This window comes from Merops nubicus, unplaced genomic scaffold, assembly GCF_000691845.1.
Source record: "Merops nubicus isolate BGI_N331 unplaced genomic scaffold, ASM69184v1 scaffold23765, whole genome shotgun sequence".
In the NCBI taxonomy this organism is placed as follows: Eukaryota; Metazoa; Chordata; class Aves; order Coraciiformes; family Meropidae; genus Merops; species Merops nubicus.
The window spans coordinates 12,440-29,801 of record NW_008608732.1 but is presented as its reverse complement, the minus strand read 5'-3'; the positions used below and the strand labels follow the sequence as shown (position 1 = coordinate 29,801).

General features: G+C 43.9%; 1 protein-coding gene across 1 annotated transcript; it reads left to right on the top strand.

Annotated features, from left to right (window-relative positions):
- Positions 1-4,122: 4,122 nt before the first annotated feature.
- LOC103772969 (serum paraoxonase/arylesterase 2) lies at positions 4,123-14,842 on the top strand (the record flags this gene model as incomplete). The annotated part of the gene is made up of 8 exons (XM_008940315.1): positions 4,123-4,198; positions 8,856-8,911; positions 9,798-9,963; positions 11,096-11,222; positions 12,020-12,220; positions 12,885-12,966; positions 13,505-13,633; positions 14,571-14,842. Coding segments are annotated over 8 exons (996 nt in total), but the record flags the coding sequence as incomplete, so codon positions are not given.
- Positions 14,843-17,362: the final 2,520 nt, after the last annotated feature.

Sequence of the window (17,362 nt, the reverse complement as noted above, 5' to 3'; positions counted from 1 at the left end):
GGCTTGCTCAGCAGTGCCTTTCTCATCCTCCATCAGCCATAAACTAACTTCAGGAGCACTTGTCCGGTGGAAAGGCCCTCTGCAGTAAGTGGGACATGAAATCCTCCGCAGGAAGATGCTGGAGACCCAGGGACCAAAGGGAGAGGTTGCTCTGGGGCAGGGGTCCTGGTACCTCTGTTTCTGCAAGAGGCTGCGGTTAACAGGGATGTGCCAAAATCGGTATTTGCCAGTTTACCTCATCTCCTGCCAATTGGCCAAACAGTGAGTGGAAATCGAGTTGCCAGAAACTGGCATTATTTTCTACCAAAGCTCACCTCTGTTGAGCAAGAGGCCTTGTGTACACAAGGTCCCTCTGAAGGGGCATGGACCTCTGTAATGATAAGGTGGTATCTCACTGTGAGCTAAAATACGTGGCCATGTCATACGCTCCATATCAGGTGGTGTGAATGTGGACGCTGGTGTTATAACAGCTTCTGTCCTGAAAGCTACTAAACACCTAGCTGGTTGTTTCCGTACAGAGAAGTGATGGTGACTTGCTGTGTTGCAAGGCAGCTACATCATTATAATTTTGGTCAGTTCCCCAAGTATTCTAAATGCCTGACATCAAAGCAACGACATCCAGCTAATTGATTTCTGTGTAGGTAGTAATTGTACCTAGTTACAGAAGGAGGACTCTACTCCCTGGACTCAGGTACCTCAAAGAGGTGCATTTGCATCTTGCCCTAAATCCAAGCGTTACTGTTACTGATAACCACGGTGGTGACAGGACCCTTCTGCCCTGGCGCTGCACAAGCTGGGATGGTGGAGCTGGAAAACACTCCTGCGTTTTAGTAGCGTGAGTCATTTCAAAGTACTGTGAAGAGCAAGGAACGCCACATCCCCTCCAAATCAAATGGACAAATGCAATATTTGAAATCTGGCAAGCCGAATGTCCTGATAGAAACAAGGTCTGACTCTGGATTTTCCCTGTGTGCTGTGTTTTCAGCAAACTGCAGCATAGTAGCGGTCTTAAGATGGTTGCAGAGTTTGGCAACACACAACTCCAGATAACAAAATACTCTAAAATCATTTATCATGGCCTTCAGAGAAGAAACTGTGGGTAGTGTATTCATCTTGCACCAAGAAGGCAGGAATCTGGCAAAGACGTCTTGCTGTTCCTTCTGAGTTTGGTGTACTGTGTCTAAATAGTATGATGTGAGAATCTATTAAATACTTAAAAGATAAGTCTTGAGGAATTATTACAGATCTCTTACAGACTTAATTCTTCTTGAATTAGGTTTGTTTATGCATCCGTTACACTGTTGAAAGCTGCCGAATAGACTTGTGTAGGGCTTGTGCAGCAGTTCTTGGGTGTTACTAACTAAAATTATACCAGTTCCTCTATTGACGTTCTAAATTGTAAATTCTCCTCTGAAGAGAGGTCTGAGCTAATTTGTAAAACTTGAATGTGAGTTAGACTGTGTTACTGTTTTCTTCAGAACAATATGTATATGACATTATTGTTCATATATATATCTATATACACAGTATTAGAATTTCATAACACTCTACTGATATGGTGCTCAGTGTGCACACTGTGTTCAAAATGGCAGTGTGCTTCCAGAAAGATGCTGATAGTTTGAAAATAATTTGAAAAAAAACCCAAAATAAGACGTGATTTTCAGTCTAGTCAGGAAAAAAACCAAAAACCAACGAAACCCAAAGATCTGGGACTGGTTAGTCTATAGCAGAGGAAAACTGAAAGAGAGAGGTCTTTGAATATGCAACAGGTTGCTGCTGAAGGAAAGGGAATGTGCGCTGTCCGTGTCCCACAAAGTGAAACAGCAGGTGGAGAACTAGAACTGGAAGGAGGAACCAGGCAGGAAAAGGTGCCATGCACTGGAGTTGCACCAAGTAGTCAAACTCTCGCTTTTTTTGAAGTTGCATCCCCCACAGTTTGGAGGCCCACTGTGTTTTCTGTACGGCCAGTTAGTTATCTAGGCCATCTGGCTTAGTAGCTAAGGCTGTCTGTGCTAGATAAACTGACACATTTTGGAAAAGCCTCCGTATGTGCTGCAGGCTTGTGACCAGTGTCCTTTTGAATTACTCTCATTCCAGCCCATGAAGTGTTTCCCTGGGAATGCTGTCAGGATATCATCATCCCCCATTGGCTGCTGGCTGAGTTCCTGCTGTGCGTTTGGCACTCAGCAGCTTGCAGTCTTGCCCAGGAAAAGCTGATGCAAATAGGAAAGCCTTAAGTAGGCATCAGTGCAAACTTTGGGCATGATCACCCCAAGCCACCCCTGGTGGGTTTGGCTGTGCGGGATGCTGGGGGGCGAGGGGGGAGCTGGTATCCCTCCTGTGCTTCTTGTGGGCTGGGAGACAGTGTAATTCTTTGTCATTACACCTGGGAGATGGGCTTGGAAGAGTTTAACTTGTCTCCTTCCCCTTGCTGTCCTCTGCCTTTTTTCTTTTCTTTTCTTTTCTTTTCTTTTCTTTTCTTTTCTTTTCTTTTCTTTTCTTTTCTTTTCTTTTCTTTTCTTTTCTTTTCTTTTCTTTTCTTTTCTTTTCTTTTCTTTTCTTTTCTTTTCTTTTCTTTTCTTTTCTTTTCTTTTCTTTTCTTTTCTTTTCTTTTCTTTTCTTTTCTTTTCTTTTCTTTTCTTTTCTTTTCTTTTCTTTTCTTTTCTTTTCTTTTCTTTTCTTTTCTTTTCTTTTCTTTTCTTTTCTTTTCTTTTCTTTTCTTTTCTTTTCTTTTCTTTTCTTTTCTTTTCTTTTCTTTTCTTTTCTTTTCTTTTCTTTTCTTTTCTTTTCTTTTCTTTTCTTTTCTTTTCTTTTCTTTTCTTTTCTTTTCTTTTCTTTTCTTTTCTTTTCTTTTCTTTTTTTGCTTTTCTCTCCTTCTTTCTCTTCCCTTCCCTTCCCTTCCCTTCCCTTCCCTTCCCTTCCCTTCCCTTCCCTCTTTTTTTTTCTGGCCTTATGTTAACAACCTGTGTCCATGATACAGTGTTGAATCAACTTACAATTCGTAATTAAGTGAGTAAAACATGCAGGACTGTCACACTATACAGTGCTCAGCTGTATCACATATTTTTCATACCACAGACTGATACCACTGTTCAGTTTATGTTTATGCCTAAAACTATAACATAAACATAGCTAGGTATTGCTGTGGAATCCTGGCATTCAGAATTCCCTGTGGTTGAAGCAAGTACAGCCTCAACATGTGTGTATTGTAGGCATGCAAAGGAGTAACTATGTTGGTTTAAATGGTTTCTTTTGGGAATAAAAAAAAAAAAAAGAAAAGAAATATTCTAGTACATTAGCCTGACATTTTCACACAGAAACACAACATTTTCTTACGGCACTGTGGACCAGCATGGTCAAACATCACAGTCCAGGTAGTGAGGTGCCTTTCATGTAGATTTGTAGAGAACTTGCAACAGAGGAGATGGAGGAATAGGAACTCACATGGAGTTACCTGTCTGTACCTGCTTGTCCAGTAAAGTATCAGCCAGAGATGGAATTTTGTGGACATTCAGGAATGAAATAAACACTGCTGAGGGATACTGCTCTAGGTGGGTACCAGGAGAAAAGAGGAGGAAGAGGATAATTGCTGAAAATTGTACTGCATGTTCTGCGTCTTCTTAGGAAGTGGGTGGTTCTGCCTTGCAACAAAGCTATCGCTACCTTTGACTGTGACTAAGAAATGAAGAAACTGCAACTGCTGGTGGCCCAGTCACAAAAGATAGCCAGTGGGATGGGGTAGAAGGTTGCCTTCTCATCTGAAGTGCTGCTTCTAAGTCCAGGGTGCTACTATATTTAGGTGGCTGAAACCTGAAGAAAGTGTGGCTGTTATTTTATCATTTGAGCTGTGGTGGGTCATGAAAGCGTGTTGCTGAAGATCATGAAGAAAGTCAGGTTCCCAAAGTTACTCAGTGTAGGAGAATGACTTAACCTGTGGATGTGTGTAACCACCACAGTGATTTTGAGCAATTGCTGTTGTCAGTTCTGGATTTTTGCTTATTCAGTATTTTATGGCTGATTTGCTGCTGCAACAAGACAGACAATAAAACTAAGATAAAACTACTCTAGGAATGTTACCTGTTTTAAAACTGGCTGTGTGCTGTTAACCCTGCTTTTTCCTCTTGCAGGAACAGACTCAATGCCTCACGGGAAGTAGCCCCAGTAACGCTCCCGAACTGCCGGCTCATTAAAGGGATCGGTACGTGCTCAGAATCACTGAGTGTATTGCTTTTGTCCAGCCTTATTTTGCATCTGCTTCTTCAAGCCAATTTCCAAGCCTGATCCTGAAAACAAAGTGCTAATTTGACTTTAAATTGCTACTTGGACTTCGAGGTAGGGAGGAACTGCAGGAAGAAAATGATACTGAAAAGCTAGATAGTTGGTATATTTCATGCCTTTGGCATTGTTTCTGTTCCTTTTCTTGAAAATGAGTACCTTGCAAACACTTCTCCGTTGCTAAGCCATTTAGGAAACTGTTTGGCTTTTAGAGGCAGGTGTGCTGGCTCTTCAGGCAGGTACCTACAGGTGGCTGTCAGCTGATGACATCTTGACTGATGACGTCTTGAAGACTGGATGTGCTGGAAGGGTGGAAGCTTTGGGAGAAGGCCACAGGCATGTGGTGAAGGAATAGCTGCAAAATGCCAGCCAAGTCCTTAGTGTCTCATTTTGCAGAGATTTAGGAGCGAGCTAATACCACGCCATGCAAACAGCAGTCAGGAGCTCGGTGTGGTTGCTCAATTCATCTGTGCAGTTTCAAAGAGCAAAGGGTCATATTTGCTATCTTTGGTTTGCAGAGTGGTTTAACAGAGTGGCTGAAATGTTGACTTTGTACTTTGGGTCATGTGTTTAGCACACAGCAATGTTTTTGTCTTTTTTTTTTTTTGCTGCCTTTAGGATAATGACAGTATAAAATGGATAGCTTTAAAATTGATTGCTTTTTTGTGTGCCTCTTTCCTCCAAATTAGAATTTTCAAGCTTAATACAGGTTTAATGGCTGGGACTTTTCTCTTCCTTAGTATTTTTGGAAATGTCTTGAATTCTGTTGAAATTTCCCTAGATTTTGCATGTGTCAAAAGTCATTGGAGGAGCCTTAAGGGCATTGCCTTTGAGCTTGCTGAGTCACTGCATTGATTTCATAAATCTCAGTTCCTCCTTATGTCAGGAATCAAAAGTCTTTCTAAAGGTAAATTACTGCCATGAATGAGTGCGCGCAGAGTTCATGTGCCTCAGGTTAAGTGCAGAAGTAGTTTAATTATATAAAACTTTCCAGGTCTTCTAGACTGAGCTGTAATTTACTTACACAAGGCTCTGAATAATGCTTGTTTGATGGTGACTAATATAAAATAATTTCTGAGTAATTCTTTTAAGCATATCACTATTGCAATCTTTACAAGACCTTTTGCAACAGGATTGCTCTGGGGAGGAAAGAAGGAAAGCTGGAAATCACACATACAGTTGTGTTTAATATCTGAACAACTATCTCAATTTTGGTGCCTGACATTTACATGGAGATTAGGTGAATTCTGAGAACCTGGCTCTGCTCCGTGGTGGCTGTGGATCAGTTTACAGAGCTTCATTTCTGCTTCTTGCTATGCTCCTGTAAGTGTCCCTTCACAGAAGAGCACCTCACCTTGGCTTTGCTCTGCTGTTTGCTGCTCTTTAGAAAAATTGGAATGCCAGAACTTAATTCAGCAGGTCCAATGTGGCAGGAATAGATATAATGAAAGATTGGTATAAATTTAGAAGTTGATATGTTCCTGCAAACATCTTCCAAAATGTGACTGTGTGGGTTTTACTACTCCAGGATACTGAGGAGCCCTAATATATAGGTGCTGCCTAGATATTAGGGCTCCTCAGTACAGCAAACCAGGGCTTTTACTGTACTTAGATCTGTAAGAGTGCTCCTGTGGGTGACTTTGTGTAAGGATATCTTTCTGCATGGACATCTTCTTCCTTTAAAATCCTATGGTAAAGTTGAATGAACAGTCCGTCTTTATTTTAGTACTTAATATAGTCCTTCTGGACACTTAAGTGGGACATAGGTAATGAGCAGGATCAGCTCTGAACAAAATTATTGTAAACTATTCATTCTGTTCATGGAAGAACAGGCATCTGGTACAGTCTGTTGTAATTATGTTAAAAGCAATGTATATGTAGTAAAGGAAAGTAACCCAGAGTGAATGGAAAAAAAATCTCTAGTGGACCATTTTTTGCACAATTTTATCCTTCATGGTTTTTTCTCTCTTTTTTTTTTTTTTTTTTTTAAGACTGTGATCTATTCAGTTTTCAAATATTGTGCAATGTAAGCACAGATGAAAACACTGAACAAACCAATAAAAAACTACAGCTTGTCCTAAACTCATTCACAGGTATGTAGAAAAGGCTATAAATGTAGAATAAACAGTGTCTTCTGAATTATATGAGTGTCTACTCATGTTACTGTTTTATAATAAACTAACCTTATGTCCTGAACTAATTCCTAAAGTTCAAGAAGCTGCTATAGAAGTTGCTAGAAATACTTGTATCTTGGAACCATTTGTGGGATATAGGTGAAACAATCACTTGCTTTTGGACATGAAATCAAAGTGATTTTGGTTTTTTTTAGATGCACCTGCAGAATATATCATACTGAGATAAAGGACAATAACAACAAAAATTTCTAGGGTAGGCAGTAATTTTTCTTGGTATCTATTTTTTTTCTTTAAATGCTGCTAGTTCAGATAATCCCATGGACAATCTGTGCTTGGTGATACAAGTAAGCAATATAGTGGAGGTAAATGATACCTAATAAATCAGTTACTATCTGTCCTGTCCCATACAGCACCTGTGACAGCAGCCCAGAGCCCTCCCCAAATGGGTCCTGCAGGAGAACACAGGAGCTTCCCAGTGGCTGGCTGCGTGTCCCCATCCTCTCCTGGCTGCCTTGGGGTGCTGGCTCAGCAGGGGCAGCTGGATCAGCATTTCACTGCTCTTCCAACAGCCCTTGCTCTCGTCTACACATACCAGGACCTGCCTGAGAACTGGCCAAAATGGGCTTTGCTGGAAAGTTTCTTTTGAAGTAGTGTGGGGCAGGGCTCTGGTTATGTGCCTTCTACCAGAAACTTGTACTTTTTAATTATCTGCTCCCAATTAGCCTGCTCATCTTTCTGCTTGGCAGCCTCCCTAATTCAGTAGCAATAAATGACTGTATCTGTTTATTCACTCATCAGCGTGCTCTGCCAGTAAAAGCTGTCTGTCCAGCTCACATCACTGTAGTAATTGAGCCTCTCAGCATTCATTTATGTTGTTATCTATGCTGCAGTCCCTGGAAGTGGGGAATTGCCACTAATCCTGTCCTACAAATGAACCCAGGCTTGGAAAGACTCAGAGCTGGGGCAAATGAAAGGAGCTTGTTGCTTAAATCAGAGCATAAGCTGAGCTGAAAAAGAAAATTTCAAAATTTTAGTTGGAAAACCCAGGCTCTAAACGTCTCTGGGCACGTAAGTGCAGGTGTCTGCCTCCTGTCTGAGTCCAGTCAAAATTCAGAACCAAAACCCTGGAGGTGGCTTCCCCCAAAATGCATCTTCAGACCTTTGGCTCTTCAGCAGGCAGGAAGAAGGGGCTAGCTGAGCTGAGGAAGAGCTGGACCTGTCTCTGTTCCCTGTCCTTCTTGGAGAAGTTGTGCCACTGCATCTCTCCAGGGCTGAGCTGAAGGTGGAGCTTGCTTGGATGGGTGAATTTGGGGATCTGGTTCCTTCTCACAATTTCAACTGCCACAGGATAAATTACAGCCCAGCTGAATTAGTGCCATGATAAATAGGCCTTACATGAGAATAAACAATAAACCCAACTCAAAGTTGCAGGCACTTTTGCAGGAGGAGATGCTGAGATGCTGGGGATAGTGTGAACCACATGGGATTACACGGGTGGTCTGTGGCCGAGTAGGAGGGAGTTTGGAGAGATGGGACAAGCCAGGTGGAAAACCTTGGTGTTGGTGGCTCTATTAAAGAAAAACCTGCAGAATAATTTCCTCCTTTAAGCAAATGCTCTGGGGTGGGTTTAATCCAGCCATCATCTGGGAAGTGGCTTGTGGGGAATGCTGTTCATGATGGTGATTTGGAGAAGAGAGGGGAGGCTTCTCAGGGTAGTAGGGAAAATGTGGGACAGCAAAAGTGCTTCAGCATCAGACCAAAAGCTCTGTGGAGGCTGCTTAATCAAAGTCTAAGATTGTGCTCTTACGAAGGGGATATTTTATTATTTTATTTTAATTTTCATAGTAGGGAAAAATATTAGAGAAACTGGAAGTACTGAAAATGATTACCCACAGTTAAATGTGGTCTGATTCTTAAAGCCCTTAGCTGTGAAAGATACAGTAGGGTCTCTGTGACTTGAGAACTTTAACTAAATATTTGTCAATCCATCTTCGTGAAGTGTCCCAACTCAGCCAGGACAATTAGTGTGTGCAATCCCCAGAGGTACCTTATGCAAGCGTGTGAGGTGAGTGGTGGGTATGGTCCTGCCCTGAAAGTCTTGTAATGTGTGCTAATTGCTTACTGCAGAGCACTATCCTCTACAGCAGGTGATCCCTCCCATGCTGTGCTGGGGCACATGGAGCTGGGTGGGAAACTGCCCAGCCGCCACCGGGACACCATTAAGCCCCTAGAAAGAGGTGAATTCCAGTACTGGTTCCTAACCTGGCATGCTGCTGACTTCTGCTACCATTTTTAATGCAATGCAAACTTTTCCACTGAACTTCATCGCTTATGCAGTTATATCAGAAGAAGACAATCGTGAGAACTGGAGCTGTACTAAAAAGGAGTTTTTTTTGATGGGAAATATTTGTCATATGAACCCCCCTGTTTATCTCTGCCTTGCAGAAACTGGTTCAGAAGACATTGACATACTTCCCAATGGACTGGCTTTCATCAGCTCTGTAAGTGCCCACACCGCTTTCCTGCTTCCTTATCTACAGAAGCCATAAGTGAAAACTACAGCATTTCCCTTTCTGTAAGGTTGACTGGCTCTGTAGGAACAGCCCAGACTTGCGTTGGCTTAGCTGGTGTTTCCTGCTGCTTGAGCAAGTGCATTTCTTGACACTGAAGTGGTGATGGTGGCTCAGACACATGGCCTAGTGCTCTGGCTTAGCTGCCCACATAACCTTGAATTTCTTTCATATTTCTTCCTTGAAACGTTGACATGCCAAACCTTTCCCTTATTAAGAAGGTGTGTTAACTCCCTACTTTTCAAAAACCATCAGATTTTGTGTGATTTTGTTGTTCCTGATACTTTTTTTACCCTTTTAGACATAAGCTTTCAAGGTTTTCTTTGCCTAGTGATCATTTTCAAAACCAGAGGTGGATGTTTTCATCTGTGTGCTCCAGGGAGACCCTGGGAATGATAATGTTGCAAAATTCATGCCAGAAGTTGTGAGCTGCCACGCTGCTGCTGTTCCTCGTGGCCTGACACTGGATTCAGTCAGTATACCTCCAGTTTGCCCTCCCCCCCCGATGTCTGTTAGCAGAGTGGTTTGACACACAGGGAGCACCCACCTGGGTGGTGTCTGCAGTGGTGGCAGTGGTGCCACCGGCCAGGTGGTTGGTTGTACCTCGGGTATGGCTGCTCCCTCTACACTGCAACCAAGGGCTCGCCAGGGAGAGCAGAGCTGGTCCCTCTATGTCCATCGTGGCATGGCAGGCTGAAGCTGAGGGACATCCTGATGTCTGCTTGCAAGCCCAAACAAAGCTCCAATGTTTTCACCCCTGTGATGCTTCCATTTACCTTTTATCCAGGAATGATTTTCTTATGTTTTGATTTAACAGGGCTTGAAATATCCAGGATTAAAGAGCCTTGCACCAGACAAGCCAGGTGAAATATTTTTGATGGATTTGAGTGAAGACAATCCCAGAGCAGTGGAACTGAGAATCAGCCGAGGGTTTGATCTAGCATCATTTAACCCTCATGGAATCAGCACCTATGTAGACAGAGGTAAAGCAAGCTTAGGCCAATCTCAGCCTAAAGAGCACAAACAGAAATTCTTTTGCAGCCTTGTGTTGCACCCCTAATAGCCAGTGCTTGCTGGAAGAGAAAAGGTTATTTTGGTCTTTTTATCTTTGTTGGGCTCCTTTCTAAAAGCAAACACCTTTGCAGAGTATCTCAGGCTGAGACAGAAAGGTATCCTATATATTGAAAGGAAAGAAAATATGGGGACAATTTTGAGGAGCTGAAACCCCTTCAAAGTTTATTTTACTAATTTAATATCTGTCTAACCCTGGGGTCAAGGGTTTTGATGAGACATGTGCTTCACTGACTGGTAGTGAGCAGAATGGAGACTTTTGTGGCTCAACAGTAAATTATGAAATCTGTGGAAATTACTAAAATCTCTGGTACTCTGTGGCCTAGCCATGTTCTCCTCTGCAAGACGTTCTGTGGCAGGCTCTGACTACCAATACAATACCCTCATGCTCTCTTTCCTTTCTTTTTCCCTGTCCTTTCACTGAGGAATTTAGCAGGTCGATTAGAAGTTTGCAAATATTAAGAGAAGTAGAGCTGTTGCTGCAGCTTGAACTGTGTCCCCACACGGTCACCCTTGGAGGGAAGGTGCTGGAGAAATCATTGGTGTCTAATTTAGGGCCTTACCAGAAGGGCTGTGTAAAAGAACTGCGACCTTCCACAGAGTAGGAAGGAACCCCCCTTTCTCAGGGGATGCAGCAAATAAACCAAAGAGCCCAAACTGGCTGGGCTACAAGCCCTCCTACCCAGCCCACTCTGATTATTTCACAAAATCAGCCACTACAGTGCATCAGATTGCAAAACCAGGGGCTTGGGCACAAGGATGAAGCCATGATTTCTTTCTTCCTTGCTAAAAATAGCAAAAACATAGTTTACACAGCAGTTCCTTGTAGAGTGAGCCTGGGAGAAGAGTAGCTGGAGATCTGGGTCCAGTTGCAGTGGCACCCTGCATTACTCTGGTACTTCTCTTTTTGCCTCTGAAGACCCATGAGACGAAGGTACCAAACCCAACATGTGCTCTGTACTAGAGGCTGCTTCAGAGCTGTGGGTGCTCAGCCATGCAACCTGTTGCAGATAGTTCAACTGTTTCCTTTTTTTTTTTTTTAAGATGACACTGTGTACCTCTTTGTTGTGAACCATCCGCATCAGAAGAGCACAGTAGAATTGTTTAAATTTGTAGAAGATGACAATTCTCTTGTGCACCTGAAAACCATTCGTCATGACCTTCTGACAAGGTATTGGAGCCAAGTACCATCTTCCCCTTGAAGAACAGGCTGCTTTGGTAAAATCCAAAGTAGGATGATTTTGGGTTTAGGGTATTATTAATATGAGATATTTTCTCTTTAACTGTTTTTCCTGTTCCTTTTATTGATTAGTTCTCATCTTTGTAATCAAAAACTGTGTTTCTTCAGCCTCTTCTGTAAAGGAGATTTTTAATAGCTGTATCACTAAATCAGTCTTAAGCACCACTGTGATTGATGCCAGTGAATTAGCTTGGTGTCCATATTTACTTCTCTCCTGTAACACACTGGCAGGTCATTGCAGGTATGAACCTTCAGATATTCTATTATTCTGAATTTGCTACACTGTAAAAATAAATATATTTTTAGCTTTTTTTTTTTTTAATAAAAAATTTTCTTTGTCTGTCCTGCTGCAAAATGATTGCAAAATAAACAGAACCTGATAGATTAAAGTTGTCACAACTCTTACCTGGTCTCTGGTTCCTGGTTGAATGTAATCAAAAGAGAGAAGAGCTTCTATGGACTTCTGGGCAGGTAGCCGTATCTCTAGCTGATGCCCTGTGGTCTGTTCAGATCTCAGCATTGTGCGGTCCTGGCTTATGTAAAAGAAAATAGAAGTAAAAAAGAATCTAACTCATAGTCTATCTGAAGTACCATCTGTAATTGCAGCCCCTTTATGTCTCTGGCATGACTATATCCTGACTGGATTCTGGGCAGTCCTGCAATGCTTCTTCATACTTCTACTTTCATTCTTTCATTTATTTTTCTCCCTCTCTTTTTATTTTTTTTAGTGTGAATGATATAGTAGCTATGGGACCAGACAGCTTCTATGCTACCAATGACCACTACTTCTATGACTTCATCTTAATGTTCTTGGAGATGTTCTTGGGTTTAACTTGGTCAAATGTTGTTTACTACAGTCCAAAAGAAGTTAAAGAAGTAGCGGCTGGGTTTTATTCCGCCAATGGAATTAACGTTTCGCCTGACAGAAAGTAAGTTTCTCATTGTCTTAGATTTTGCTTTTCACACAAAAGGATCCTGAGGTCCTAATTTACACATGTGATAACTCTGTGGCCAAGTGTCTAAACTGGCTCATGTAAGGCAAGGTGCTACTTGTACAATGTGAGTGATACGGAGGGTTTGTAGGACAGAAATTGTGTGTCTTGGTCTTTAACTAGTGGCAATGTTTGCTGCTTGGCATGGTAGCTTGTGTGCAATAAGACATGAGCGTATTGCTGCATTTTAACTGGCCAGTGTGGAAGTTTGTGTGTATTGCTTGCAAGGATTGACCGGGCAGGATTTCTGCAAGTGGGAAATGCTCTACAGTGTTAAAGTCTGTGTGACTGAATTAAGCAGTCCTGTGATGTAGACAGGTGATCGTAAATTTTTTTTTAAAAAAAGCATATTTTTGTATCTCATGATCCAAGGCCTGGTTCAGTGCTTTAATGAAAGAACTGGAACAGTGTAAAGCTACCTTAGCATCTTAGCAGGCTGGCTTCAGTTCAGTGCCCTGTGGCCTGCTTGTGATGTCTGTTGCTGTATGAGTACTGGGAGCTGGCATTGCCCATGGGAGGAGATGGGCTTGCACAGGAGCCCCTGGGGGGTTTTGGTGTCTGCTTGTTCATACGCATTGCTAAGAGGTGCTTTCTTTTGAAGGTACATCTATGTTGCAGATGTATTTGATCATAGTGTCCATGTTATGGAAAAACATGCCAATTGGAATTTAACCCATGTGAAGGTAAGGTGCTGCTGTTCCATAAGAAAGGGACGTACGTGAATTTTGTATAAATTATTCCCCATGAATGTGTGAGATTTCAAGCTGATCATGTGTGAAGTTCTGGTCTGCATGGCTCCTGCTGTGGGCTTGCAGAAGTGCTGTGCACACTGTTAGCAGAGCGTCAGGTCTTCCACCCTCATACCAGCAGCCAGAGAGGGACCATTGAGCGTGCTCTAGAGCCACAGCTGAAGTCTGGCTTAGTCAGTGTGGGTCAGACCACAAAGCACTGAAGTAATCAGCACAGGCGTGGCTGTGAATGAGCTGATGGGGGAAGCCTGGAGCAGCGAGCAGTTTTCTCATGGCACAGAGGAGGGGATGAAGCATACTGAGGGAAAAGAGAAACAGCACTTGAGGATAAAATACTTCTTAAAAAATCAGTCTTAAGTTATGTCAGATGAGAGTATCGGGCAAGTCTATTGGTTATGTTATAGCTTGCTTCCAGGATTTGTGATAAGCTCTAACTTCTCTCCCTTTCTTGTTTTTCCTCTGTGTTGGGTAGACGCTGCAGCTGGACACTCTGGTTGATAACTTGTCTATTGACCCTCACACTGGAGACATCTGGACAGGCTGTCATCCCAATGGGATGAAGCTGTTCTACAATGATCCTGAAAATCTGCCTGCCTCTGAGGTGCCTTTTGGGAGATGTCACTCGTCTCTTGGCTATGTTTGTGCCAGGAAGTTGCTCTGTTTAAGTAACCCTGATATAACTTGACATTATATAGAGAAGTTCCTGGCCAGCCTTTGTGAGAGCTAAGACCAAGCTGGTTTCCAGCCTATAGCTTCTGCTCACGAGTGGAAAGCGAAACAGCGTACTCACTAACAAGCACCTATTCAGATCCTTAGGAGACAACTGTATAATTGCCACATAGTAGCTCAGTCATTTTGGACTTGTCAGGCTGCTTTCTGTGCAGCTGTGGCCGTGCAATCAGATTTTTATGAACTGTGTTAATTACCAAACCAGCATCACTTTGCCAAACAAAAAATAATTGACTGAGTGCAAAGCACAACCAGAAACGTCCACCCTGGAATGATTTATCTGTGCGACTGTGTTCATCAGTAGGTGACACTGTCGTCCTTCTTTCCTTCTGAAATAGGTGAGGTGCTGTCATCAGCGTGCTAGCAGCCACGAGTGCAGGTGGCTGGTTGGTGTCTGACTGCAGCCTTGTCTGATGGCTCTGCATAAGACACTTTTCAAAACGAGCATGTTCAATAGCAGTACATTTATGGTACGGGGCAGTTGTTTACGCTGTCTGGAAAAAGCACCAAAATAAGAAGATATTGAGTAACTCACAGGCTGGAAAAAACTTCACATTCCTAGTGCTGGGGATGACTGCCTGACTTACTGAGGTGGAGTCTCTGTTGCACAACCACTTAAAAAAATTGTTCCGTCTCCATGGACCATGCTTGACCAAAGCAGAATTTGCGGCCGGATCGCAGGAAATCACTTGGTTGCCGTTATCAGCAGCTGATCAACCTGACTAATTTGTTTAATACACTGATGCTCCCTCTGTCTGTGGGGGATTTTCACCCACGGGCGTTTCAGATGTGTCCCCCTCCTCTGGCAGGTCCTGCGCATCCGGAACATCCTCTCGGAGGAGCCGGCGGTGACTCGTGTCTACGCCGACGACGGCTCCGTGCTGCAGGGCAGCTCCGTGGCAGCCGTCTACGAGGGGAAGCTGCTCATCGGCACCGTCTTCCACAGAGCCCTCTACTGCCAGCTATAGCTCCCCGTGGGTAAGATCTGCCCCAGTGGGAAGCCTTTAGTTCCCTGGGAACTCTGTTTCTGCTAGGTTTGCTAACAACAAGACTGTTCCAATAAAGGCTAACTAGAGTCATGGAAACGCATTTTAGCCTTCCTCTCCAAAATGAAGAGTTTTGTGCTTTAGTAAAGGAAATGGAATTGAAGGTGAGAGATTAGTTCAGTGGTGTAATGGGGAGGATCCGATGTCAGTAGCAGAAGGGTAACGTTGAAGTTCCAAGTGCAGATTACAAGTGACTAAACTGGCAGACATTGAATGATCTGTGGCAACTGGATTTCTCTTTGTTGCTTCTTCCCCAGACAAAACTGATGTAAATGAGACTTCCTAACTACCAGTGTGGTGTGCTTTTTTGTCACCAACCCCTGGGCTTTCCCAGGGACTGTGCTAAGGGTTCTTATTCCCAACTTTTCTCTTGTCTTTCCCTGATTTTTCTGAAATCTGTGGACAGAGAGTAAGTGTTATTTCAGTCTTATTTCTTCCCTCTTCCCCCATATGTGTGCGGCAGGCACCTGCCTCATGTTCATCCAGAGGTATTTACTGATAATGTTATGCACTGCTAAAAGATCTATCCAGGTTTTCATCAGCTAGTGCTTTTAGAATTGTGTTAGTTAGGAATCACTTGCAATAAACTGATTTGTGTGTCCTTTGATGCTGGAAATCAGTTTTGTGCTGCCCAGTGTGCACAGCAAAGATACCAGTCTGGGAGAAGCCCGTTAGAGCCACCACTTGGTTTCCTGCCCATGGAGCAAGCGCCTCTTTCATTAGTGTAGATGTCCTTATCCACAGAGCAGGTCCTGCGCTCTTTTTGTCTGATCACCGCTCTGGTTTTGTGAGACATGCTGACACCCGGCTAAAGGCTCCGTGTTATCAGTGGTGGCTCTCCTGCCAGAGCTGCTGCTGTGCTGCCTGTGCTTGCCTGCACTGGCACTTCTCAGAAGCTTGGCTGCTTCTCTCAATGGTGTCACCAGACAGCCCTGCCTAGGGGCCACTATCCCCTCTGCATCCTTCAGCTGATGTGGTTGCGTTTCCCTGCTGCTGTTCTTCCACCACCGTGCGGACCGGGAAGGCAGACTGCTTGTGAAGTGTGAGCTCAGGAGGACAAAGAGCCACTTGGGTGCAAGTTGCTATTCTGGCTTTGCTGTCCCCTCTTGCAATCCATTGCTTTGAAAACAAAGGAGCACTTTTGCCTACAAGATTGAGCAAAACCTGCTCTGTAGCAGCCTGAACGCTGAGACAGGAGCCAGAGTATGTGGAAACCTTCGTCTGTCTTTGGGTTTTGCAGTTCTTGCTGGGAGGAGGTGTTGCTGCAGGCTAAGGTTTGGGTGAGCAGTGCCTCGAATAGCAAATGTGCGTGCTGTCACCTCCTGCGCCTCTCCTTTCTAAGAGGAACAAGCCTAATGGCTTTCATCTGCTGGTATAAAGGAGTTGCTGCTCCATCTCCGAGGGAAAGGGACAGCTCTCAGCAGAGCAAGGAGTCAGTGCCAGGGCTCCTGGCTGGGGCATTGCTGCATGGGAAGGACTGTGCCATCCCCCTGCCTCCGCACAGCTGCATCTCTCCCCACATCACCTACTGTCCCCGCAGAACAACTGCTCCACCTCGAGCACCTGCACTGCCACTGGCTCGCTGGCACAGACACTGGTGAAGGGCACGCTCCTGGGCACCGAGGTGCAGGGTTTAAGAACTGAACCAGTGTCATGTCAGTTTAGTTGGTGCAGCCTCCCTGATGCTGGCAGCTTCCCACAGCTGCTCTGCCAGAGAACTCTTTCACTCCCATGCAGCAGTAGTGGTTGCTGGTATTTGTGATGTTTTGTATACAAATAGTATGCACTGCAGGGCATCTGGCGATGGCCAGAGGGGGAGACTAGAGCTTTAGAGATCACCACGTGGGTAATTGACCTTGTCTCTTGAGCACAGGCCTTCGTTAGCAAGTCCGTGCACAAACTGTGTTCATAGCTCCTCTCCAAAATGCCCAGTTGTTCTGGGGACTTGAGCATTGTCCAGTGTTTACTGTCTGCCCATGGAGGCTTTTTTGACAGGGGCTCATCTGTTGGGATCACAGTTTCAAGTCCTGCGCTAACCATGGCGTGCAGCCATCCTTTCTGCAGAGCAGAGACAGCCCTGAACAAGGACCGTTTTTGTCGCGTCCCTTTGCTGGACCTGCCTTTGGCATCAGCTGATTGCTTCAAGCACTCAAGAACACGGTTTACCGTAACTCTGGCTTTCCTGCTCCTTCCTTGGCAACTTCTCTCTCTGCAGAACATTTTCGGCTTCTGTGGGAAGTGGCGTGCTTTCCTACAGGAACTTGTAATCCATCTTCAGCCTTGAGGAACAGACGTTGTTCCCAGAGCCCAAGAAGAAAAAACTGCTTTGAGGAAGTTCTGACAATAAGGAGAGGTTGGGCTATTAACTTTTTCGTGATCAGCCATCAATGTCCTGCACTAGGAATTTAAAGTACTTATTTAAGTTTGTGCCACTATTTGTTTTCAAGTAAATTGCCATCTTCTGAAGAATTAGAATTTTGCAGCAGTGGCAGTAGCACAGCCGAAATACCGCGCAGTCGCTCTGCTGGGCCTGGATTTACTGTGGGGTTGTGGCA